This window comes from Sciurus vulgaris (genome assembly GCF_902686455.1).
Source record: "Sciurus vulgaris genome assembly, chromosome: 2".
NCBI classification, from domain to species: domain Eukaryota; kingdom Metazoa; phylum Chordata; class Mammalia; order Rodentia; family Sciuridae; genus Sciurus; species Sciurus vulgaris.
Window position 1 is genome coordinate 36,223,808 of NC_136462.1, and position 27,967 is coordinate 36,251,774.

A 27,967-nucleotide genomic window follows, 5' to 3' on the forward strand; every position below is an offset into this window, starting at 1 on the left:
CCAGAGAGGTGAAAAGGTGAGAAAAACAAAACAAACAAACAAAAAACTGTATAATGAAAACTATACGGCACTGAAGAAAGAAATTGAAGAAAACCTCAGAGGATGGAAAGACCTCTCATGTTCATGAATAGGCAGAAATAATAGTGTTAAATGGTAGTAGTACCAAATGCAATATACAGTTTCAATTGTAATCCCCATCAAAACACCTATGACATTCTTAACAAATTAGAAAAAACAGTCCTAAAATTCATTTGGAAGAATAAAAGACCCAGAATAGGCAAAGGAATTCTAAGCTAAAAAAGCAATGCTGGAGGCATGACAATACCCTGACTTCAAAGTATACTACAGAACTATAATAACAAACTGCACGGTACTGGCATAAAACCACACACAGACCAATGGTACAGAACAGAAGACAAATAGACAAGCCCATACAGAAGATACAGTCATCTGATCCTTGACAAAGGTGCCAAAAACATACATTGGAAAAAAGACAGCTTTATTTTGGGGGTGGGGGTTGATACCAGGGATTGAACTCAGGGACAGTCAACCTGTGAGCCACATCCCTAGCCCTGTTTTGTATTTTATTTAGAGACAGGGTCTCACTGAGTTGCTTAGCACCTCGCCATTGCTGGCTTTGAACTCGATCCTCCTGCGTGTCAGTCTCTGGAGCCCCTGGGATTACAGGTGTGTGACACCACTCCCAGCAAAAGACAGCCTTTTTAACAGTAGTTCTGGGACAACTGATTATTCATATGTAGAAGAATGAAACTAAGCCCTTAAAAATCAATTCAAAATGACCTCAGAATTAGACAAGAAACGACACAACACCTGGAAGAAAACATAGGTCAACACTCCAGCTTTTAGGCTCAGGCAAAACCTTTCTCAATAGTACACCTAAAACTCCTATTTAAGAGTTAATAATACCAAGAGTTAATAAAGGGGACAGCAAAGGGAACAATTAGGAATGTGAAGAGAGAACCCATCAAATAGGAGAAAATCTTTGCTAGTTAACTCTTCTGACAGAAGATTAATATTTAGAATACATAAAGAGCACAAAAAACTTTACACCAAATAGCAAATAACCCAATTAATAAATGGGCAAATGAATTAACAGACACTTCTTAAAAGAAAAAATACAAATGGCCAACAAATACATGATAAATGTTCAACATCATTAGCAGTTAGGGTAATGCAAGTTGAAACTACACTGAGTCAGTCATGGTGGTGCATGCCTGTAATCCCAGCAATTCCGGAGACTAAGGCAAGAGGATTGCAAGTTCAAAGCAAGATCCTGTCTCAAAATAAAACAAAAAGGGCTGGGAGTGTAGCTCCGTGGTAAAGCACCCCTGGATTCCATCCCTAGTACCAAACCAAACCAAACAAAAAAACCAAAACCTCTAGGGTAAGTGGTATTTACCCTGAAGAATTAAAGTCATCTTATTACAGTGATACATGCATACCATGTTTACAGCAGCACAATTCACAATAGCCAAACTATGGAACCAGCCTAGATGGTTGAATGGATAAAGAAAATGTGGTATATATACACAATGGAGTTTTAGTCAGACATAAAGATAAATGAAATTGTGTTATTTGCAGGAAAATGGGTGGAACTACAGACCATCATGTTAAGTGAAGTAAGTCAAACTCATGTTTTTTCTCATATGAGGAAGCTTGAGAGGAAAAGGAAAACAAAGGTGGGAGTGGCTTTCCTGAAAATCAAAGAGGGATCAGCAAAGGAAAGGGACCAAGGGCTGGGAGGAAGACAGGGAGAGGGAAGTGCTGGGGAGTGATATTGGCCAAATTATATTGTTATACTGTGCCATGTACAAATATGTAACAACAAATCCCAACAATATGTACAACTATAATTCACCAATAAAAAATGTGGAAAAATATAGTAGTAATTTTCTGAAGAGTTTGTAAATGAGTATTCATATAGCCTGTGCCAAAATCGATCTGGTGATTTGAATGAGATTAATAATAAAAGTTTTCAAGAGACTGAGGGTATAAAGTAAGTATACCTTAAAAAATAGGTGCAGATTAAAATGAAGCCTACTATTCTCTTTAAAACAGTCATGTAGCACCATTGTTAAGGTATAAGAAGGAATATAAATGCTTCATAAAGTAAATCCTTCATTTCTAAAAGACCTAAACTGACAGTATAGAAAAGTTTAAGTCTGTATTCTCTTTATCTTGTCTAGATTTAAATTGCTTTATTTACATTCTAAAGACTAGTGAATCTAAGGGCCAAATTGAACAAGCTCATTGTTTAATTTTTTTTTTTTTCAGTTCTCCAAAAGTACACAAAGTGTCATTGAAATTCATGGTCTTGGAAAAGAAAAATAATCTATAGAACTTTTCATCAACCTCTTAGTCCTGGCTAAATCCTAAATCCTATAAATGTCCCTGGAATAGAGTATCAGTGAATTTCATTCTGTTCTTAGAATATTAAATCTTTTATTCATAATTACCATTCTTTTTTGGGGGGAGGAGTACTGGGAATTGAACTCAGGGGGCACTTGTCCACTGAGCCACATCAGACAGGTTCTCACTAAGTTGCCTAGCCTCTCTGAATGGCCGAGTCTGGACTTGAATTGAGATCCTTCTATTTTAGCCTCCTAAGCTGCTGGGATTACAGGCATGGACCATCACACCTATTTTTTTATAATTTTATAATTTCCTTGAAATACCCTATTAAGATGTTCATTGGTTTAATATTAAATACATAAATCAGTTGAGGATGTCTTTTCAACTTTGCTGTCTTAAACTTACTGACCCAGAAAGAAAGCCTCTTTTCCTTTTTCAAGTTGTCCTTTATTTCTAACATTTAAGTTTGTGTTTTTAAAATCAGTCATCTTATCACCCTCACTATTTGATTTTTGTTGCTGTTACTATTGAAAAATACATTCTTTTTTCAGTATTCTTTTTTAATTTTTTACAGACTGCATTTTGATTCATTGTACACAAATGGGGTACATCATTTTGTTTCTATGGTTGTACACGATGTAGATTCATACCATTCGTGTAATCATACAGGTACACTTTTCAGTATTCTTTTGGTTTGTTAATTAAAAAAAACTTGTGAGGCCTCTGTGATAATGCACACACTACTACCAACTACTCTGGAAACTGAAGCGGGAGGATTACAAATTCAAGGTCAGTCTTGGTAATTCAGTGAGACCCTGTCTCAAAATAAAAAAGAAAAAGAACTAAAGATGTAGCTCAGTGGTAGAGTGCCCTTAGGTTTGATCCCTAGTACTGTAAAATGCAAACAAAATATATAAATTTGTTACATATGTCTAAACTACCATAACATTTCTGCTCTGTTATATTTATATGATTAATATTAACCATTTCCTTAATTTTACACTGAGCTTGTTGTGTTTTGCCTGTTGAGATTCTAAGAAATTAGTATTTATTATAAGACTAAACTAGAATTTTCTTTTTTGTATTATTTTTGCCTGGCTTTAAAATCCAAATAGATTGTTTGCTTCATGAAATTGTGAAAACAAGAATCATAATATTTTTTCTATATTTCTATATTAAAAGAAAACAATACATAAAACAGAGACAATTCTTAAAGTGTCTAAAAAACTGTCCAGGAAATGTCAAATTATGTCTTTTACTTAATGAGAGCTTTTTTGATAATTTTTTTCTATTTCTTCAGTTCTCAATTTGATTGCATCAATTTTGCTTTTTAAAAATTTTTAACCTAATTTAGCATTTTCAAGTTATTGAAACAAAATTGTATTTGGCCTTTCTCAATACATTTTACTTCTTACATTTTTCAATTTTATTTTATAAAGGAATTAGCCAATCCAATGGTTAGACAGTTTTGTCCAGTTTTATTGCTCTTTTTGAAGAATCAACTCATCTTTTTAGCACTTCAAATTATTTAAAAGTTTTCTAGTTAATTCCTTTTAGATATAAATATATGAGCGGGGAAAACAGGAAAAAAAATATATATCTACATTCCTCGTTTCATTGTTACTAATAGGGGTCTTGCTTTGTTGCCCAAGCTGGTTTTGTTTTGTTTGGTTGGGTTTTTTTGGCAATCAAGTTTGCAATAAAGCTATTGGAATTACAGTTTTTTCAGATTTTCATTAGTGCAAAGTATAGAGAAATATATGAAATACATAGAGGCTGTATAGAGAAGAAAATATAGAAAGGTATAAAGATAAAAGAAAATGTACCCATAATTCCTCCAGAACTCAATGTCCCAGCTTCAAAATATAAACACTGTGATTCTATTCTATTTTCTAAACACAGGCCACCAGGCCAACAGCCAGAATATCAACTGAGTGGTGTAAGAAACTGGTTTAAAAATAAAAATTATCCAAGGTCAAATCAAATGTGGATAGTTAAGAGTTCACTATTATCATTGGGCAATTACACTGTACCTGTCCCTGAGATTCTTCAGAGACAAATGGCTCAATTACAGGGACTTTAAAGCACGCACCTATTTACATTGCTTTATATCTTAGAAACCCCCACGACATTTTCTTGCCTTACATACCTGGAGTCTTCCGCCTTGAGAGCTGTGTTTTTCAAATCAGTCGTCTTTTCTTCAGAGGTTTTGTCACTCACTTCTTTGGATATGTTTGCCTCACTTCTTACTGGAGTCAAAGTAGTTTGAAAACACCTTTCACCTTGGAAAGTCAGTGTTATGTCTGAGATGGTGACATGTTTTGAGGATTCTTTGAATTCGCTCTTACTTTTCGTATCTCGTAGACATCCAGGCTTCACGATGTTTTCCACTTTTTCCTTTGAAAATGACAAAGCAATAGCAAGTCAGGTAATAGAAGATTATGATATAGAAATATCATGGAGTAGTATCTAGTACAGTAATGTTTCATCCACATTTACCAAGTCTCCACAGGAGTTAGAGGCAGTCAGTGTGAACCAGGGCCTGCCCCACTACAGCCTGACAGTACATTCAAAAGCTCATGTTGTCATGTACACCAATGTTCACCTCACATAAAACAAGCAGCACTTAGAATTATAGCATTTCTTGTCTGTGAATTGGGGGGGCAAGGAATGTTTTCTGGAAATGCCAGTCTATTAGTCTAAGAGCAACTAATAGATGACAGAGGCTTGGGGCTCATAATACTAGGGTTTGTTTTTCAAAAGATTTAGAGCCTGTATCTAAAATCTAATACCCTAAAATCTCTCCCCATTCTCCTAGTTTCCTGGAATCTGTTACTGTACCACTTCTCCCACTCACAGATCACATCAGAACCTCTCATTCAGGCCTCAGAATCATCAGGTTGGTGAGCCCCAAAGCCTGTGTTAACATCCCTCACATCTGCACCTTCTTGCTCCCATTGCCCCTACCTGGTCCATTACCTCTATTATATTTCCTTAAAAATTATGTAGTAATCTTATTTTGAAAGATAACACTTTCTTTTTTCCCCCTGAAAATGAAAGCTATATATATTTATTATAGAATATTTGGAAAATCCTCTAAGGAATAAAGTGAAAGGTAGAAAACCATTCCTTGCATGAAGCCACTGTCCAAAAATAGATGTTCCTCTAGCACAATTAATTCCCATCTTTTTGTTCATTTATTTATTTTTTATATATCTGCTTTTACATCATTTTGAAGTTGTCGCCTATATTTTTCACCTAACATTTCATTACTATAAGCATTTTCTTCCTGTCATGGATAACTGTGTAAAACCACTTGAATTTTTCCTAATTAAAAATTATTAATCTTTAATGTAGGAAACAATTCAAAAAAGCATAAATAAGACATAAGTGGTCCATAATCCTATAATCTAGAGATGAACTGCTTATTTACAATATGGCATATTTTTTCTCTCTCTGTGTGTGTATAAGTGTATTTTCGCATCCTAGAGAATATATTATTCCCTTTTCACCCAAATTTATATCATAAACATTTTTCCAGGTCAAGAAACATTCTTCAACAATTGTAATAACTACAAAATAGTAATTAATTTAACAAATTTTTACTGAGTGCCTATGATCTTGTCAGGTAAACAAGATAAACATGACACCTGCCCTTTGTAAGTTCAAATGTATTTAGCTATTTCTGGTGGATGGTTAAATTGCTTCCATGCTTTCATTATTATAAGCATGGAAAACATAAGAGATGATTAATGTGTGTGTGCATATGTGGGGGACCCAACCCAGAACCATGTGCATGCTAAGTATGCTCTACCACTGAGCTATGCTCACGGCCCATAACTAACATCCTTGTAATTAAATCTTCATTTCTGTCAAAAAGTACAAATATTTTTTTTTTTTTTTTTGGGTGCTGGGGATCGAACCCAGGGCCTTGTGCTTACAAGGCAAGCACTCTACCAACTGAGCTATCTCCCCAGCCCCAAAAAGTACAAATATTTTTAAGGTTCTTGATTCATAATCATTTCAAGAAAACTGACCCAATTCTCATTCACACTTTGAATCTCTACAAATTCCCAGCTCACCACACTTTTACTAATGACGGTTTTTATTCTTTAAATTTTGAACTTTTTTTTGTAGTACTGGGGATTGAACCCAGGGCCTTGAACATGTCAGGCAAGTGCTCTATTCTGAGTACACCTACAGCATTTTTTTTTTTTTTTGAGATAGGGTCTCACTAAGTTGCCTAGACTTGTCTCACACTTGTTATCCTCTGCCTGTCTCAGCCTCCAAAATAGCTGGAATTACAAATGTGCTACTGAGGCTAGGTCTGTGTCTATTCTTTTAATTAACAGTTATATGGGTTAAATATTTTTTTGAGGAGCTCGGTGCATGGAGAAATAGGAGATGCTGGTCAATAGGAGGAGCAAGTTCTGATATTCTATTGTGCAGCATAATGTCTATAGATTGTAAAATAAGCAAAAAAGAGTATTTTAAATATTTCTAGTATTATTTATGCACAACTTCTGTGAAAACATCTGTACTCACCCTTTCATCTATTTCTATTGTGAACCTAGTGGAGAAATTTTAGCAGTTTTCTTCAGACTGATCTCTTTACCTATAATGTATCCTGTCATCAGATTGATCTTCAAAACAAACAAACAAACAAACAAAAAACAAAACACCTCCTTCACTCCCTTATATAGTCCTTAGTTAAGGTTTTCAGAGTGAAGTCTCCATTTCTTAACTTGGCACTCAAGGTTTACAAGCAACTTTTCAATCCTATGTTCTAATATTCTCCACATATATTATGCTCCATCCTACTTGAATTAACCTGGACATGGCTCTGTGTTTTTCAACCTCCTGGACTTTGCCTAGTGAAGTTTCATTCCTTCCTTCAAGTTACTGGCTACTTCTCTAATATTTAAAACATATATTATATTAATATATATAAGTATATATATAACAAATATAAATACATAATATAAATATATATAAAATAAATATATAATATAAATATAAATAAATATATAAAGATATATTATAAATAAATTAAAAATATATAAAACATATATTATATGTATTAAAAAGTCTTTTTTCTTTTAGTAATAGCCTCATTTTAGGGGTGAAGAAATGGAAGATCATGTAGGTTCAGGGAGTTAGCCAAAGTCATACAACTAATATGTAGCAGGTTAAGAATCCAACCCAAGTCTTCTGACTCCACATTCTCAGTTCTTTCCATTACACCATAGCTTTTGGGCACTGGCTTATGTTTGACAGTAAGGATGGTCACTGCCTATTTCAGGAGATTATTACAACTCCAAAGTTTAAAAATGAGGTCTTAGGGATCAGGTCTCATTTTTAAACTTTGGTCACTCAGAGAAGTTTCCATAGCATTTTAACAATTAATGTCACCCAACTGAGAATTATGACCTCATTTATTGCTCTAATGATTGATTATTAAAGAATGAAAGTCTTCCATGTCACGTACCTTTTCCTCTAGTTTGGCCCTTATTATGTCATCATTTTCAAACACCACGGTGACTCCTGAGACATTTGAGGCATCAGAGATGTGTGTGTCTTCTATGGCTTCTATGACTTCTGTGACTTCTGTGACAATTTTTACATCTGAGACCTCTGGGACCTCATTTTCTGGAACATCTGTCACATCTGTGACATCAGTGACGTCTACAAATTCTGAGAAATCTATGCTCTCCATGACATGAATGGCTTCTTTCCATGTGTACACATGTGGGTTCTGTATAGTTGAGAACTCTGTAATGTCCATGATGTCCATGGAACCCGTGATATCTGTGCTATTTGTGATTTCTGAAAAACTTGAGACCTCTGATGCTTTGGGAACTTTGATTTTCTCACGATTCAAGAGGGAGATGAGGTCCACCCACTGAGAAAATAAGGCCTCCTGTTTATATGCAGGAGCACAGAGCTGTAAATAGTAGGCTCGGCCACTCACCAACTTCAATTTGAGGCGCATATTCTTAGCATCGTGCACAGAAAGAGTAACAAACTGCAGAGGGAGAAACCTGCAAATGAATGCAAATGTAACATTATCTGGAGACCTGGTTGAAGACCTATAAAAAAGTCTTTCCTTTTATATTTTATAACAGCTTGAAGAGTGAGACTCAGAATGACAGATTTTTTTTTTCCCAGATAGTTCTGAAGAAGGACTCCTGAGAGTCATCTCATCCTAATCATATGCCTAGACCTCTGATGTACTAAAAATCATAATGTCACCTATTTTTCATGAGAAATTATCCATTTTAATTAACTCCAAAAAAGTTGTGTCTAGTTTAAGTGATTTGCTCAACATTGTAGAGCAAGTGACTGGCTGAGTCAAGACGAAAACTAATTTTGATGGCAGCTAGTATGTTGCGTGGGGAGGAGGCATGTTCTTGGAAGGTTGTTTATTATGAGTCATCAGTTCTTGTTACTTAGGTTTATTTATTTATTTTAAAATTAACAAACCATGTTCCTCAACTTTGAGAACACTTGCCTTAGGGAATGCAAATGAGAGCTACTTTGGAGTAATCCTCATCAGCGTTTCCATTTTCAGCTCCACAGGGATCTTGCATATTTTCTAAGAGACTCTTGACCTCTTCTCTTTGTAACTCACCTTGTAAGCACCAACTTCCCTGTAGAAGGGGATGTCAGGAGACTTTTAAACAGGGGTTCTGAATGTTTTTTAGCAGCAGGTGTCAGATGTGCCAGCAGCATCACATTGGGAGTCTTCTGGGTGGAACTTGAAGAACAAATGCCTACAGTCACCCAGTTGGCTCGATTGTGGAGGTAAATGGATTCGCCTCTTCTGTTGACCTGAGTGCGGAAAACAGAAAGATGAATTTTAGATGAAAGTCAGGACACTGACAGCCTCACTTACTGAAACAAAGAGCAGTCAGGCAACAAAGGGGAAATGAATCATGATATGTTCATTCCTTTGCTCATTTGGGTTAATTTTCGGAGATACCATAGTGAAGAGACACAGTCTCTCATCTGTGGGGATCTCCCAGGGAAGACAAACATTAAACAACTTAAGTAACTAATTATTACTGTAGGAAGTGTTACCAAGAACAAGTTCTGAGAACATTTAACAGGGCTTCATACATGCAGAGAACACACTCTACCACTGAGCTATATCCATAGTAATATAACTTAATTTTTAATAATGGCTGTGTTAAGCCGGGCATGGTGGCATACGTCTGTAATTTCAGCTATTCAGGAAATTCAGGCAGAAGGATTTCTTGAGCCCAGGAGTTTATGGCCAGCTTGGACAACATAGCAATACCTGTTTCTAATAATAAATAAATAAAATGATAATAATGATGATGATGATGATGATGGTGATGATGGCAGGACTTAACAAACCAACTTGTAAACTTCCTGAATACTTACCAATAGGCTCACTCCAGCCCACCCCTGGATGTGGGGTCATGGAAATATCCTCTGAGGAAGGGACTTCTAGCTGACACCTGAAGAATGTGGGAGGTAAACTGACTAGTAGAGTAGAGAAGTTTCTGGGCATAGGAACAGACAGTATATGTAGAAACCCCAAAGTCCAAAAACCTTGGGCAATAACATCTCTGCTAGTTAGCAAAAGAAGAGACTGGAAAAGGGGTAGACAGAGATGTGAAGGAAACCAGAAAGGAGCTACTCTGCTTTCTCAGTTGTATGATAACTGGTTCAATTTAAAAATAAATCACTTATAAGCAAATATATTCTCAAAGAGGTTGTGATCCACACTACTCATGATCTATCCAAAGCTGGGCCTCTTCTCTTCCTGATTAACAGCATCCTGGGTTTGTTCATTATCCACCCCTCAGAGATGGTGAATCATTTCTAGGGTTAAAACCCAATTAACTTAAACTGACTTAGGACCCCCTTCTCCTTGCCCACGACTAATTTCAGCAGGGGCATGTGGAGCAGACCTGACCAGTGAGAAGCAGGTGGGGGGCCTCCTGGTGGCTCTGGGAAGGTTTCCTAGTCCTCACAAGAACACAGCAGGACAAGATTTTTCTCTTGTGTTCCTGGAGGCTGTCACTGCCCTGACTGAATGTGATGTCTTGTGAGAGCAAAAAGGGAACCTAGGTCACCTGGAGTAAGCTGGCACCCTGGGCTCTTTCACTCCATTTGAAATCATTGTGTGTGTGTGTGTTTTTTTATTGTTGTTTTGTTTTGTTTCTTCATTTGAACCCATTAAGTCAGGAAACTAAGTAGCTTGCTGCCAAAGACATGGTGACCAGGAAAGGTTGTGCATCTTGCAGGGTATGACTTTTTACCAAATTATGATGTGGGACTGTGTCTAATCTGTAGACGGCTAACTATTTCCCCAGTGTAGGGCAAGTGTCATGCAATGAGATACGCCAACAGTAATTTGAAAAGGGCGTATGAAAAAGTAAAATAAAATATTATTAGTAGGAAAGAAGTATGTAGAAGGTGAAGAGCATCAGATCATGAGTTGTCACTGAAACAAATGTTTCTGGAGGCTTCACTTCCTGCTGTAGTATACTGGGTCTGGGGAGCGGTCATGCTAGGTCAGGAATCAGTGCACAAAACATGTGTAGGAGAGATGAAGTCTCCTTACCTTTGAAGAAGTGTCTGTTATCCTCCCTGTCACCCCTCTGTGGAATCAGCTGAGTAGCTGCTGGAATGTACTGGAGTTAGAGCTCAGTGTGGACTGTTAGGCATTGACGAGGCATTTCTCTGAAGTTAGAGGTATGGCCCATACCACTGAGCTCCTCTCTCCACTTCTTTGACTGAATATTCTAATGTTGAATGTTAGAGGGGAGTTAGCACAGCTTACAGATGCACTGATAAGCAGTTTCATTCACAATGTAGGCACAGTCTTAGAAAAAAGTAAGCTTTTCTCCCTGATACTAGCTGAGTTTAAGATTCATTTTAATCCCTAGTTTGTTACAGATGTTTTTCTTTAAAACATCTAGTAAGTCTAAGAAAAAAGTAATCTGCATGTTTTCCTGTGACAAAATGTTCTAAAAGTCACCTTAGTGTGACTTTGGGAATATTATGTTAGAATGACAATAATGGCAGCATCAGGACAGAATTACTAAGAGTTTGTTGGGAACATTTGAAATGAATTATCCTTTAACATTGCTATTATTTCAGTTTCTTTGAAGTCCCCAAACTGTTCCCTTTAATATTAGCACACATTCTCTTACCATATTTAAAACAAGTTTCCTCCCAACCTTTTCAGTTGTCTTTGAGAAAATTAAATACTGAGGTTATTGGTACTTAATTCAGGGCCCAGGTTTTATTTACCTGAATAAAATTGCTCTCTAACATGGGAGGAGATACAAAAGGGGCATACTCTCCTCCATCCAACATATTTTGAAGATCTCCTGAACTGCGAGGGGGTGGGGCGCAGAGGGCATCTTGCTCATTGGTGGACTTTCTGTTGATCTTCTTCATTATGCTTATATGCAAACATCAGAAAATTGAGAGAATGTAAGTGCAATTAATGAATACAGAGAGAATACAATATAATTAAGTTAGCTCATTTATTCATTAATTCAGCAAATTTTATCAACATCTGTGATATGCATGGCACTATGCCAGGCACTGTAGTTACATCTAAACAGGACTGGTAAGATCCCCTGCCTTAAAAGAAAAAAACAAAAGATCCCTGCCCTCATGTAGCATATATGCTATGGGTTAACAGAGAATAAGGAAGCTAAAGAGAGAGAAAGAGAGAGGGAGGCGGGGGGGGGGGGGGGAGGAGAAAAGGAGGGATGGGTTGGATAATAGGAACTATAAAGACCATAAAAGAGATACCTGTAATACGACTGGACTCTGTGGCTGGCAACAATACCTATAGGGTGATCTTCTCAATACATGCCATTTCCCACAAACATTATTTCCTACATCTCTAACTAAAGATCCCATTGCACACAGTGTTCTCTAATCCTTTTGTGTGAATCCTTTTGTGTGGCTTCCTGTTCTAAACTGAGAATACTTCTTCCATGCTATTCACACACGACTGAGCCTTAGCTCTTGGTTGAGAAGTAACTGCTGGACATTTGTCTGCTGCCTAACTCTGGCGTGCTCTCTCTCTCTCTTGCTCTCTCTCTCCCTTTCTCCCTCTCTCCCCCTGAAAACAACTTCAACAGACAACAGTGACTCTATGTCATTGGATTTCACCTTTTACCTCTCAGGAATAACAATTCTTAACAGAGTAAGATCCCAGAATGTAGTGTGTTCAGACATTCAAAAATCACCTTTCTCACTTAAACAGAGGTTTCTCCAAAGATACACAAATGGCCAATAACCACATGAATAGATGCTAACTATCACTAATCATTACTTCAATAATACATTATATCCTTAAGGATTATTATAAAAAGAAAAAGAAACAGGACTGGGGGTATAACTCTGTAGTAGAATAGTAGAATGATGGTTGCTGGGGAATAGAGGACGTGGGGAGGATGGGGAGCCAGTTTTTAATGGAAACAGTGTTTCAGCTCTACAAGATGAAGAGAGCTCTGGAGATGAATGGTGGTGATGGCTGCAACATCACTGTCAGTTATTTAATATCACTGAGATATATTCTCAAGTATGGTTAAGATGGTAAATTACATGTTATATGTATTTTAGCACAATAAAAATAACTGGAAAAAAGATTTCTGTCTTCACAAACAACACACCAGTTAGAGGAAGGGTCCTTCCTCAGAGACCCTTTTTTTCTTTCACCCACGTAGTGAGCATCTCTTGTTGTAGTCCCAGCCAGGACTGCGGGACGCAAAGACCTCTGCTGCCAGGTGTGCTCTGAGCAAGGGCTTTCAGCATGTTAAGCTGTGCCCAAGGCACAGTTATTGCCATCAGACTTTCCACTGGTGGAGCATTTAGAAAAAAAGAGTAACAACCACCACCACCTCTAAAAATAAGAGAATGAGAAATAATAATCAACAGAATTTATTTAGTGCTTGTTAAGTGGCAGGAACTAACAGCTTTAATGCACTATCTCATATAATTCAGAAAACACTATAAAACAACACTATTAAAATACTCATTTTATAGGTAAGGCAACTGAGACTTAGAGAAAGTAGCTTTCCCAACATCACATAGACTGGAAGTCCCCAAACCAGGATTCAGACCCTCTTAGCCTGACTAGAGGAGCTGTACTGTGGCCAGTGCTCAGCCCTGCCCGGGGTGCTTGGGAAGATGGGTGTGAGATTTGGAAAGGGTGAGAGGCAGAAAAAGGAAAGGAGGACAAAAGAATACAGGAAGTACCCTTCCCCGCTCCTCCTGCTCCTTCCTCTTCCTGAGCAATATAGTCCTAAATGTGTTGCTCAGACAGAGAGAAGGGTAGGAGTCTGTGCTTGGGGAAGTGTGGCGCCCCAGTTCACAACCTAAGGAAGATCTGTCCCCATCCCTTCCACACATGCCCCACTATCTCCTCTAAAGTCTAGAAAAGCTGACTTTGGTACACTGGGTTCTCAGGAGTGAGGAAAAGGAAAAGAGAGCTTGGAAAATGCAGAAAAGAAAGGGAGAGAAAGGGAGGAAGAGAGCAAAGGGCAAGAGGAGGAGTGGCACACGGGACCACAAATCTTACCGCCACTCAGGACTGAACCACATCCTCTGTTGGAAAAGAAGTTTGTCACTCACTTGAGTTTGGGCTTCCTCCTTTTCATGATGAAACCTTTTTGTGAAAGAAACAAAAAGAAAAGTACTTAGAAAGGAAGCTAATTTCATTCCTACTTCTATTTCATATGCAAGGTCCATGAGTCAGTCTTCTGACTGACTACTAGGTCTACTAGGGTGAGACCTGGTCAGAGGGGGCTGCTGAAGACTGTCTTCTTTATGGTCTGTGAGTAGAACTGGAGTCATGTGTCCCTAGCTCATAGTTGGCCTGAAACTGCCAAACAGTGGAATACTGGGCTCCTGTGGCCAAGGAAGGTATTTGCTAATGTGGCAAAGGAGGAGTAATACAGACTGTACTACCTGGGCTGTGTTTAATTGCCATTAAAATGTGTTCCTGTAGTTTCCTGAAGCTTTTTTTGACATCTTCTGTTAAGACTGAGAATGTCCCAGTACAAAACCAACAGGATGCATGTCAGGGACGTGGAAGAAGGTCCAAGGGTAGCCCTTTAAGGAATGTGCAGAAGATGATGGCAGAGAGGAACAATAGGTAGATATTGTGAGGGAAAAGTCTAAGTATAAGAAAGCATCAAGTTATATGATCAAAAGCAATTTTTCTTTCTTAGTAGTCCAGAAAATAGTGGCATATCTCATAATGACCTTGAGGAAATGCAGCAGTCAGCTTGTTCATCCAGAGGTGGTGATGGAGCTGGGGGCATAAGGTAGTGTCAAAGCACTTGCCCAGCATGTGCAAGACCCTGGGTTCAATCCTAGTACTACACACACACACACAAAACAACAACAACAACAAAACCCAAGAGGTGGGTAATAGAGTACACATTTTTGAAAAAGAAAAAAAAAAAAAAGAAAGAAAGAAAGAAAGAAAAAAAAAAAACCCCACAACCCTCCCAAAAATGAAAACATTGGAGGGTATGTCTACTTTTTACAGATACTTGCGAATCAGTAGGTGCCACATGGTCACTGGGACTAGAAAATGTTTCTTCTCAGTACAGTCATTTATGTGGCCACAGGATCCCTTGAATTCAAGAACAATTCCTCCAGAGAACAGTTGAACAGTTGGCAGATGATATCCCAGGGGAGCTGGCGGACACAGAGAGGGAGGAGAAGATGAGAGGAAGGGAAGCGATGCTGGGGACTTGCCAACACGAGGGGGTCTTCCCCTTTTTTTTTGAACCCTGGAACAAAGGTAAGGTTAGCTAAGGGGCAGGAAAGTTATAGGCTCTTTTATCATTTCTGATGTGATGATTTTTGTTTCTATATTTTTTCCTGGAATTATTTTGACACTTTTGGATTATATGTGTATTGAATTTTGATTAGTTTTGTTTTAGCTATGATTTAATATTATCTATAAATTGTACAACCCGACCTTTCCAATTATCCTAGTTAATTCGTTGAGACTGTACTGTTTTTCATGTGTTTGTTTTATTCCAGTACTGGGTATTGAACCCTAAGACACTACTACTGAGCAACATCCTCAGCCCCTTTCTTCTTCTTCTTCTTCTTTTATATATATACTTTTTATTTTGAGACAGGTTCTTGCTAAGTTGCAGAGGTGGCCTTGACCTTTCTATCCTCCTGAGACTCTGAGGTAGCTGGGATTACAGGGGTGCACCACCATGACCAGCTAGGTCTGTATTGTTCTTAGGACACACAAATGATTCTGTGAAACCAGTTCTGACCACACACACACACACACACACACACACACACACACACACCAACACCAATACACACTTTATGAGTAATTCAGAATTAAAATATTAAATTAACTATTTATTCAGGTTATTCTCAATACCTGGAAACAGTATTTAAATTTTGGTTGTTCCAGCTTCACAAATAGATTTTTCACTTAATTACAAATAATATATATTAATATTAATATTTTCCCATAACAATTTTTTTAAACAGCAGTTACCAATCATGGTGTAGCTCTATTGGGGACATCATAATCCTTATAAGATATGCCAATATTAATTGTGCCCAGAGTTAAATGAGAAATGATTTTCTTTTAAAGAGGTTCATTGTGATAGGTTCCTTGTACTTTGCTTTACCTTCTTGGGGTGCGGGTGTCACAGATGAGAAGCTTGATAGCTCAGCCCTCTACTCTTCTACCTGATAGTAGCACTTACTGACTATTATTAATTCTGGGGGCTCGAAATAATTCTAATTTGTATGGGCTGGAATGTTAAAGATAATTTTGATTTCCTAATAATTTTATCTTTAGATCAGTTATTTTGTTTGCTTGTTTTTCTTTTGAGATGGTGTCTCCCAGACTGGTCTCAAACTCCTAGGGCTCAAGTGATCCTCCCATCTTAGCCTCCTGAGTGCTGGGACCAAGGAGTGTATCACTGTACCTAGCTCAGACCCATTTTAAAAATAGCTTTATTGAGAAATACTTTACAAATTATCCATTCATTTATTTAAAGGATACAAATTCAATAAGTTTTAGTGTATTTATGGTTCTTAGTCAACACTATTATTTAGAACATTTCCACCATTATCTATGTTTACATTTTTAATAAAGATAAATGAAAACATGAATAGTGCTGTCTCACATCATCCTGTGGCCAATACCTGGTCAGGGAGAATTTGACGAAAGCCTTATCATGAGAAGTTAGAGCAGAAAGATGTGCAGGTGAAGTTTGTAATAATGTTATTTATATAAATAAACACATTTGTAGATTCCATATAAATATTTAAAACAACAAAGCAAATCTTATTTATATACATTCTCTATGAACATTCATACTCTCATGCTTCATTAATATTATATGAATGCTGGGCATGGTGATGCATGCTTGTAATCCCTGCAACTCAGAAGGCTGGCAGGAGAATCATTAAGTTCAAGGTCAACCTAAGCAATTTAGCAAGACCCTGTCTCAAAATTTAAAAAATGAGAAGGGTTGGGGATGTAGCTCAGCGACAAAGGACACCTGGGTTTAATCCCCAGTACTGAAAAAAAAAAAAAAAAAAAAATATATATATATATGGTCTACAATATAAAACTCAAAAACAAAAAAACTAAATTTTGATATTAAAAAGAGTAATTACATTTTACATTAAGGGATGACCAATGTATACATAATGGAATTACAATACTTACATGTTGAACAAATTTGTGAATTAAAGTAGAGAAACAAAGCAGGATTGCTACAGACTATTGTGGGGAAGCAGAGCTAGCTTTATTTCATGGATGCACAGAATGTTTTGTTTCTGAGGTGCTGGGATCGAACCCAGAGGCTAATCCCTGAGCTACCCTTCCAGCCCCAGAATCTTTTGTTATAATGTTCTACCAGGATTATGTATTGATTTTCCCAGTCACAGTTTATATTTTTGGAAAAAATTTATGCCTTTTGCTATGTCCATCCAACACCTTATACATTTAATTATGGAGCAAGCAATATGCATAATAATATCATAGATAAGGACTTTAACTGTGCTGTAGAGCAAAGACAGCACAAAGGAATCTGATTTTATTTGAAAGGGACCCTGACTTATCCTTTCACTAGCAGATCCTTTAAAATCTGTTATTTCTTTTAACTAGTGCTTTTCCTCCTCCTCAGTCATTTTTGTTTTTCTAGTTAGAATTGAATGGACATTAATTCGGCCGACAGTAACCATCAGGCTGTACTTTTCTGCAGAATTACAGTATAATTTTTCATCTGAAAAAGCATTGTTGTGTTCTTCAGTTAAAGAAAAGGCAGAGAGAGCCCATATTAAGTATGACTACAGACAAGAAATCATTGCTTGTCATACACTGGAAACCCAGTACAGCTGTGTCAGGAGGGGGCTGCTCCAGCTTTGTCCTAGACTGCCATGCTACTGTCCCCAGGACTTCCCCATCTGTGCTTACTGTTTCAAGGATGACCACCGCCTGTTAAGGACAAGTACAGTATTGTATGGGGTATGTGAATCCTGCATTGATGGTCGGGTGTCTTTATTTTTCCAGAATAAATGCAATCATCAGGAATTTTTTGGAAATGTGATAGGTTGTTAATGGAAATCAGGAAGAGGAGGGAGTGAGAGTCCAAGGAGCCATCATGGAGGTGTTGGGGTTGGGTTTTCTGGTTGCTTTCTTCAGAGGAATGTCAGTACAGGTCCCTAAAATGTTCTCTGCAAATAGTTGCTCTTTATCATCCCCATGGGATTTTCTCCCTTCAGTGTTTTATTACAAATAATTTTCAAGCCTATGGAAAAGTTGAAAAAATTTCTATAGTAAACATCCATATATCTACCACCTAGATTCTCATGTGGACTTTTCCTCTTTATTGTGCTTTTTTTTTTCTTTCTTTCTTTTTTTCCCTGGTGCTGAGATAGAACCTAGGGCTCACACATGCTAGGAAGCCGTCTATCGCTGAGAGCAGCATTGCCAGTCCCTGTTGTGCTATTTCTTGTTTGTAGTTATATGATAGCTCTTAAATGATGGTGTTCATCAGTCATTCATTAAAACTGTTCTCTGCCATAGTTTTCACTTGAGATTAATTCTTCACAGCACTTTGAAGCATACCATTTTATTTATAGGATTTTTTCTGAGATTCATAATATGCTAATAAAAATTAAAAACAATGGTATTCTCACATATTTATTCAATTCATAGTCTCTAATGGAAGAAAAATAGGGTAGCAGTTTGAAAAAACAAAATTTAAAAGAAATCCAGACAGCAAGGTTTCATTTCAAACTCAAACTGTCAATAAAATTATTTTCAAGAAAAAGGAATTAATTCATTCAGGTATTAAGTCTCTGAGTTTCCTGATTGTTCCAGTTGAGGTACAAGAAAGGAAACTAGAAGGAAAAGAGGAAGATGGAAAGAACGGAGACATTCTGCTCTCAAATGATCAGCATTAATAAAACTATCCATTCCCTTGTCCCTCAGGTTCACATCAAAGTTGCAGTAACCAAATAGACACTTACATGGAGATGAGGCTGAAATAGGTCTCTGGAAATCTCCTGGATGTTGAATAGGAGAATAATCTCCCAATACACGTTTCTACTCTTTTTACATTTCTTTTAGCAGGAGGTGTTTATGTCTACTGGGCAGGGAACTAACCACTGGGAAAAGAAGCACAGGCCAGGGTACTCTGGGCATTGTTCTATTGCTCCTGCATCATAATGTGCTGACACAGCTCTGAAGTAAGAGAAGAGCACCATCGAGAAGCAGGCCTGGAGATCAACCACTGAGGTGACTTGTCCTCAGCATTCCTGGGGAACCCAGACAGCTCGCGGTGGAAGTTCTTGTAGCCTGTGACAATTTCAGAGTTTCCTTGGGGAGAAAAGTGAACCTAGCAATAGTATTACTATGGAAAAGATATTATACTGTGAAAGTTGAAAATACTTTACACCATTTATCATTCAATTGATAATTATCATTCAGTCTTCCTATATCCTAATTTTTAGACTTAGACATATTTAAGACACTTTGTGAAGAAAAGCTGCAAAAGGCTATAGCATGCTTATAGTGCAGCTCTGCTTAGAAACAGGGTTGAGGGCCAGATGTAAAACTTGGCTGTTTTATCTTGGTATCTCCAGCATCTACTGTATTCTGGACACTTGCTAAGTAGGCACTCAGCAATTGTTCACCAGATGAATGAATGACTACAAGTAAACTCATAGTATTCTTTCTCTGAAGGAACTCTCTCTCTTGACAATATGTGATTAGGTTGTTTGTCCCTGCCTTTCTGGGATTCTCCCCTACCACAGCATCTTTTACTTTTATGTCTGAGTTGAGTGCTGCAGATGCTCATCTCTCTAGTTTCCTCCTTGCCTGCTTATGAGGATGGACGCCCACCAGGGGCTGCTAGCTAGCTACTCAGGCCTGGGAGCGGGCATAACTTTAGTGAGTTCACTTCTTTTAAGTCTCTATATTCTAGATTCAAGTGCTTGCTTTTGATCAGGCCCAGAGAGTATTTCAGTTTCTCAGAATAAACATGAACAGTGATGGTGTTCCTGTAACAAGAAAGTAACTGCCATTTGGGACGATGTGTGGCTGTCATGGAGCTGATGGCATCCACTCCCTCAGAATATGTACCAGAAGCAGAGTAGAGGGTTGGATGTATAGCTTGAAGAGTTGATGGATCAGGCTTGGGCAAGAGCTGAACACATACAACTGACTGAATCTGCCGAAAAAGCAGGCTCTCCCTGTGAAGGCCCTAGGGGACTGTTGCTTTTGCCTTAGAAGCTCAGTTTTCCATATTTTATGCTGAGTACCAACTTTCAGATGGAGGAATTCTTCCCACAGTCACACCTTAGGACCAGCAACTAGGTTTCTAGTCATGTAGTTCTTTATTCAGCATATTATTTTAATATAGCATAATCAGGATCACTTGCCATTCTTCCTGTTCCATAACCAGGAAATATTTTTGCATAAATCTAGTTTCATTTCCTCAGTGTTGATGATATTAATTTAATTCTGAAATAGCTTGACAAAATCACTTGGTGTGTCTTCTATATTTTTTGAGGCTACTGATATGTTAAAAAGTGAAGAAATACCAAAAAAGGGAAATAAAAATTATCATTTTAATTATTTACTTTTCAAATATTAAAATTTTCTAGCATGCACAAAATATTTAACAATATTTATGACTTTGTTTTGTGATGATGCCATAAATCAAATTTGAAGCACTTTGTCAACATGAGGTCCATGACCAATTAACCCTGTCCTTGCTCCCATGAGCTGGGCCTACTTGTTCTTGCATTGGGTCCTCTCTGCTGTGCATTGTAACCTTTGGATAAGAATGGTCTTCCCATGTTCTGTCTCTGGCTTCCTGGTGAGTGGCTATGCAAGATCAGTCAGAAATGAGCACCTACTATTCACTGGGAACCAAGTCAGGGGAGTCTACAAAGATGAATAGTCTCTGCCTTCAAGGAAGCTGCCATTGAGTTGGGGAGAACTTGAATAATTTGTAAACAAATTTGTAAATAAAATAATTTGTCAACAAATTATTTCAAGGTATAGTGAGACAGAGGGGACTCAGGAGCACAGATGAGAGGCACTCTGTTACAATCTGGGGATTTAGGGAAGGCTTCCTGGAGAAGCTACTGCCTAGGCTAAATCTTTGTGGTAAGCTGGGCAAGTGCTCTGTCACTAGGCTTCATCCCAACCCTCAAACTGAATCTTGAAAGATTAGTGTGCAGCAAAGGCACTGAGGCATCAAATGACAGGGTTTGAGGGAGTAACTAGAGATGGTCTGGTCTTACATAAAGTTGGAGTGGAGAAAAATGAGGTTAGAGGAGGGACGGAGTGGAATGAAGAAGACTTTGAATGTCGTAAGTGGGCACTGGAACCTCATCTGCTGCAGAGATTTTTCTAGTAAAAAGGTTTACATAGGGAGATTTATGTTCCAAATTGATCACTCTGATAGCAGTGAAAGGGACAGATTTGGGGAAAGCAATTCTGGTGAGGCACAGAGACCCACAGTAGTGGCAGCAGAATGGTAAAGATAGAGACAATTTAGGAACTGTTAGTAGAGTCAGAATTTGGTGACTCACTGGATGTGGGGAGTGAGAAGATGATTCAAATTTCTCATTTTGGAAACTGAGTGAATGATGGTGCCGTTAACCAGGAAAGGAAATCTAGGCAGAGGATTGGGTGCGGGAGGCAGAGGGAATGAGTTACTTGTTTAGCATGGCACCTTGCATCCGATTGGTGTTTAGTAAATAATTGATTTCTTTCTTTCTTAAACCCTACTGGCTTCCCAGTGCTCTTAGGTTATATGACATACACCATAAGTTGTGGCTGTCTATTTAATACTACACCCACAAGCCTGGACCCTGGTGAGCATGACCTGACTCCGTCCTGGCTTCGATTTCTCCAGTTGTATTTCAGACCACTTTCCCCTCCCTCATCATACTTCTGTCTCCCTCCTGATGTTGTATTCTTTAAGCTCTTCCCTCTGTCTGAAATGTTCGTCTCTCCCAACTTTGCACACATGGGACTTTTGTCATATTTTAGAACCCAGCTTAAAAGTCACCTGTTTGGAGAGCCCCTTCTCAGTCACTTGATAAGTGATGATCTCTCAGCTCCAAATCCCCTATTGCAGATTGCCATGTGATTTTGTGGCTGGAACTTGGTAAAACTGCCTTTCTCTCTCCATCTGGCTTTCTGTTAGGTTCAACAATGGGTTGCATTAGGCTAGAGGGAGCCTGGAAGACAGTTGGAGGGGAGAAGGGACGAAGCTCCTTCCTGTTGGCCTCCTGTTTCTGTCAGCGTCACCCTGGCAACAGCAACTTGTTCTAGCTTGCATTTGCCACCCGCTTTGGCACTCTGAGAATCAGCATCTGGCAGTGCTCTCTCTTTAGAGGGCTGATCCCTAGCTCCAAAGTGTCTGACCTCTGAGGTTTTAGGTCTGATCACCTTTATCTCTCTTCCTTCTAATTCCCCAGTTCTGACTGTGGTAGGTACTTCCTGTGTTATTATCTCTGATATTCAGTGTTTCCTTTGTGCTTTTCTAGGCCTCCGACATCTATTTAATTTATTCCTATATTAAAACCTTTCTATTGAAATACTTAGCATGTGATTTTTGCCTTTTACAAAATGTATGGGCCCTTACATAACCACTGAATCTGATTTAGGCCACCACCCAGTCACTCTCTAACACATCACTGTATTTTCTTCATACACATTTCCTAGTCTATATTTGCAATAATTTTTCCTTTCCTATCCCATAATCTATCTTCTCCTCTTGAATATCAGAAACTTAGTCTCATTTATCATTATATCCTCAGTGCCTATCATGGAACCTGGCATACTTACTTAATACTTGTTAAATAAATTGAAATATTACAAAAGATCACATGAGAAATTCTGGTAACTGTCCCATACTGCCCCTGCAAAAAAAAAAAAAAGAAAAAAAAAGAAAAAAAAAAAAGTCCAGAATTGAGCAATTTCTAAACTTTTTGATTTTAGAACAAATTATCAATGAACTATGTGATGATGTAAATCTCTTAGAGTCAAGCATAATACTTAAAAACATGTTAGAATGCAATACATTACTTAATCTATATCCATCATTATTAGAATAACAAGATACAATTTATTTGCTCTGAATTCTGTACTTATATAAACCCAACTTTCTGTACCTAGGAATGACTGATAATGACTTACCTTGTTAGGGTTTCATAAAGATCAAGAGGGGGTAATCAGTTAGATCTACAAAGTTCTGTTGGTTAGCAAATAATCTTAAAAATGAAAGTCATTCAAACAATCTACTTGCTGTAACATGCAACATCACTTAGTAACATTTACTTGGTAAACTTTGTTTATGTACTTTTTTTTATTGTGTGATATGGATTGAAACAACCAAAACAGAACCATAAAACTGATTAACTTCTGTACAGTATAGGTAAGAATCTGAAAACATCTTTTGTAGTCTTTAAGTACGAATTGCTAAGACAAAGAAGACTTGTTATTATTTCATATATGCTTAATTCTTAAAAAATTTTGGTCAAATAAATGTGAATAGACTGAATGATATTAATGTTCACCGTGCCAAGTAAAACCATTCTGTTCATCAAGTTTTACATTTCTTTTGTGTCCACTTCAAATATGTTCGTATGTTTTCCAGCTCAGAAGGAAAAAATGTCCCTCTTCTTCCTCAGGTTAATTGGGCTACCAGAATCCTTAAATCCAGCACTTCTTTCCTTTTGCTGTTGTTTCTCCTTTTTCAAACGCTACAAACATCTTCCTTCCACCTTGTCTTTGGCTCAAGTTATCATCTTGTGTCCTTCCTTCCTCAAATTTTACCTCATGCACAAGTTCCAAAGAATTCATATTCATAGTTTCATTTTGCAATCTCTTTTGCTCTCAACCCACTATTGAAACCGTTACTCTTAGAGCTCACAAATGATTGCATAATCAATAAATGTTCTTTAGGCTTCATCCTTCTTGATATTTCTTTTGCATTTGACAGTTGATTCTTTTTCCTTTTTGAGACTCTTCTCCCTGGCTTGTGGAATGCTGCACTTCCATTTCTTCTCTTCTGCAAACTGCTTTCCCCCATTCCATTGATGGCTTTTCCCTCGAATCCCAAGGTCTTTTCTCTTCTCTTGACAAAACTTTCCTTGATCATCCTGTTCATCCACCCATGGATCACTTATGTGAATGATCTCCAGGGTTGTATGCAGCCAGTACCTCTTTGTGCACTCCTAACCTGCACTTTCAAATACCAACAGGACAGGACATGGTCACTTAGTACTCCTTTGGCATCTTAAACATATGTCCAAACTCACCAACTCCTCCACATAATCCATTTTTCTAACTTAAAAAAAAATTAATAGTTTTAACATTTTTCTCAGTCAAAATTGAAGACTTCGATTCAGCTCTCTAATTTCCTTCCCCAAACTTGAAATCAGTCATCTACTTCCTTCCATTCTTACCTTCCGAAGCACTTTTATCTGTCCTGACCTTCCCATTCTCATCACCTCTACCCCTCATCTGCACAACCTTGATTAATGCTTCCTTCCTTCCTTCCGAGGATTGAACCCAGGGTCTTGCACATGATAGGCTAAGCCTTTATCACTGAGCTGCCTCACCAGCCCTTTTAAAATCTTCGAGACAGGGTCTCTCACTAAGTTGTGTGGGCTGAACTTGTGATCCTTTATTCTGTGTCTCAGCCTCCAGAGTAGCTGGCATTATAGGCAGGAGACCTACACCTGACTTGATCATTTAACTGGTTTCTCTCATTTCAATTTCTTCCTAGTCTAACCTGTCCTACTTGATGCTGCTAGAGACTTTCCCCTAAAAGGATAGCTCTGATCATGACACTTCCCTGATCAAGAATCTCTAACAGTTTTATCATCTCTAGAATAAATCTAGACTCCTTGATATTTAAGAACATTATAGTTTGGGCCTTAAATATGTACTTTGTCAGCCTTAAAATATTTCAACTTTCTGTTTCTATAGCCTAATGTTCAAGAGTATGGGCTTTGGAGTCAGAGTGCTTAATTTGAATCCTTGGTCCTCTCCTGTGCTGTGTGACCAGGGACAAGTTTCTTAATCTTTTGGTGACTCAGTTTCCTCATCTGTAATATGGGAATAAGAACCTGTGGGGTATTGTGAAAATTAAACATGAAATAAAGGCTTATAATGGTGCCTGGTATCTAATAAGTTCCATATAATGTATTTACATATATTTACATATGGCAGGACATTTCTAAGGATTTAGGATATCAATGAACAAAATAAACAAAAATCCTTGCCTTTGTGGCATTTGCCTTTTATCATAAAATAATAATTATTATGGTCCTTAATTCTCTGTTTTTGGAACATCCTTTCTGCACCATCGTTTTCAAAATTCTACCCTTCCTTCAAGACTCAATATAATGCCATTTTACAGCTTGAAATTTTACCCTAGAGGAGGTTCTTATTTGAATTCTCCAACCCTTTCAGTCTGTATTATAGCAACTATCACTTTCTACACACTATCATATAGTATCAGATACTGAATATATACAATATTATTGTTATTTGCACGTTTTTGTTATCTCCCCTGATAGAACACAGTATCAGCTGTTCTGTCCTATTCATTTCTATAAATAGTAGCTTAACATACTTTATACCCAAGCATATAGTAGAATCTTAATAGTTTGTAAGTGAATGTAAGTAAAGAACTCTGTACTTGCTTTAATTTGACTTCTATTAACTAGTCTTTTCCTCAATTGTACATACAAAAGAAAATTTAAGGGGCTGGAGAGGTAGCTCAGTGGAGGCTTGTGTATAAAACATCCTGGTTTGATCCCTACCACAAAAAATATAAATACATAAATAAAAAGAAAGAAAGAAGATCTGGGGTTGTAGCCGAGTGGTACAGCATTTGCCTAGCATGTGTGAGGCACTGGGTTCAATTTTCAGCATTGCATATAAATAAATAAAATAAATGTTCATCAACAACTATACATATTTTATATATATATTATATATATACACATATATATATAATATATATATATATAAACATATATGTAAGGAAACTTAAAAATAGAAAAATTTGTTTTCCACTCTGGAAATACTGAGTATTAGTATCCATTATTATCATCTACAACTTGCCTTTATCACTGTCATTTGGTGCCCTTTTTGCCAGCCTTTATAGTTTGCTTTACTAAGTGTACTCTATAACATATACATCTCCGTTACCACCATTTGAAAAGTACCCCTAAGTTCTTATTAAAGGAATCATTATGGATAGAGTCTATTTTATTTGTTGTATTTTTTTTTAATGGTTAGCACAGATTTTCCCTACTTCTTACTTCCTTTCAAACATGATTTGAAAAATTTCCATGTACTTACCTAAAATTTTCTGGTTCATTACTTATTTTTCCCCTTCCTTTCAAAGAACTGTAAATATTTGAAATTTGCTTTTATGGCATCTAAAGTAAATATTTTTTCTAAATCATCAAGTATCTTTCCTCTATAGTGCTTACTATTTGTCAACTATAACCAGCAAGGCTGCACTAACTGGAGGTTCTTTTATTTTCTAATCTATATTTTCACAATGCTATAGATCATGATGCTATTTTTTCCAAATACTGAAGTAAGACATAGAGTTTTATTATGCACATTTTAATTTTCCCTCATGCCACTGAACCTTGGTAGTCCACTTTACTATTCCTTTTATCCCAGTACAACCCCATCAGAATGGTATAGCAATCATCTTTTTTAATAAAAAGGCCAACACAATCAATTTTTAAATAATGATCAAGGATTTTTTTTTATTCATTAAGTTTCAGTATCATTACAGAAAATGTTATGGTACAGAGTTGTTTAACATTATTTTGTCTTTGCTCTTGATTTCCACGTGAATGCTGGTAACACTAATATCTGTACAAGATCAGTCTTTGATTTTTTTTTTTTTTGTTCTGTACAATTTTAAATGTATTGGTTAAAAAGGCTGTCAGCACTTAAGGAAGCATTTTTCCCCCAGTTTGTTTGTTCAAATAAAAGGTATCCAGTTACTGCCCAAGAGTACTGTGCCAGGAGGCTACTAGGGTAAGAATCTTCCCCGATGCTCTGCAGAGGATGGTTCTTGAGGCAGGGCAAGGCCTCCACCCAGTCACTCTTCTTTTGGCACAGTGCACATAAACACGAGATACATGATAAAGAACAAGCAAAAGCTCTCTGTAAAGCAGTTATGAAGCATACTAAGAAGGGAAATCCAAGTGTTGTCTACGCTAGTATAAATAAGCAGACAGCCTTGATTTAAGAGCATAAGTAGTTGTATTTTAAAGATGAGAAAAACACAAGTTCTGCAGGCACCTACTGCTGTCTACTAAAAGCTATCGCTATCAGACCTAGCATTGAACACACAAAGCGATTTGCAAGAAAGGAAAAATTTGCTTTGATATTATCAGAATAGAATTGTCTGTTAAGATTTATTCTTAGGTGTTTTTTTTCTTTAAAAGGTATTTAAATTCATTTGAAATATAGTTCAAGATGTTGACTATACAGATCAACTTTTATCCAAATCAGAAAAACTAGCTGTGCCATTGCATATTACAGGATACAGTCAATGATATGTGGACATGCATCAAAGCTTTCTCCTGATGGTGACCATCATAGCCGTCCAATGACCATGACATCCACCACCTCGCCCTTGTGGAGCTCCACGTACTGCTCTGTCTTTGGAGGTAGCATCAACAATCCATTGGCACTGCGCATGCTCATCAGACGGCTGCTCATCTGATTACCTGGAATGAAATACTCTCATTACAGCAACATAGAAATCATGGTATATACATGTGAAGCCCTTGCAGACCTTTTTTTTCTTTAAAACTGACAAACTGAAATGTAGGGTCACAAGAGGGAGAGAGATGATCAGACTTCCTAGTACCTTTTTCAGTTGGTCATATATTACATCCTACTCCTTCTCTCTAGAACTTCAAAAATAGACATGAGAAATTCCTGTTTAAAAGAATGAAAACCAGGATTTTATAGCATTATGCAAAATGCCACAGATTTTTCCCAATTCAAGTCATAATG

The 27,967-nt window shown here is 37.3% G+C and overlaps 2 protein-coding genes across 3 annotated transcripts in view; both read right to left on the minus strand.

Moving 5' to 3' along the window:
• Positions 1-14,596, minus strand: part of GARIN2 (golgi associated RAB2 interactor family member 2) — a 32,978-nt gene extending 18,382 nt beyond the window's left edge. For both annotated transcript variants that reach the window (XM_079128653.1, XM_079128652.1), the window contains exons 1-5: positions 13,952-14,596; positions 11,662-11,815; positions 9,005-9,204; positions 7,862-8,414; positions 4,523-4,770 (exon numbers count right to left, since the gene is read on the minus strand). In XM_079128653.1, the coding sequence (XP_078984779.1) occupies positions 4,523-4,770; positions 7,862-8,414; positions 9,005-9,204; positions 11,662-11,815; positions 13,952-14,121 (1,325 nt within the window). In that variant the 5' untranslated portion in view covers positions 14,122-14,596. The remainder of the gene's footprint in view (positions 1-4,522; positions 4,771-7,861; positions 8,415-9,004; positions 9,205-11,661; positions 11,816-13,951) is intronic.
• A 12,165-nt stretch (positions 14,597-26,761) lies between these two features.
• GPHN (gephyrin) overlaps positions 26,762-27,967 on the minus strand; it is a 709,158-nt gene continuing 707,952 nt past the window's right edge. The window contains 1 exon segment of the mRNA XM_079127200.1: positions 26,762-27,675. Coding sequence (XP_078983326.1) covers positions 27,542-27,675 — 134 coding nt within the window. The 3' untranslated portion in view covers positions 26,762-27,541.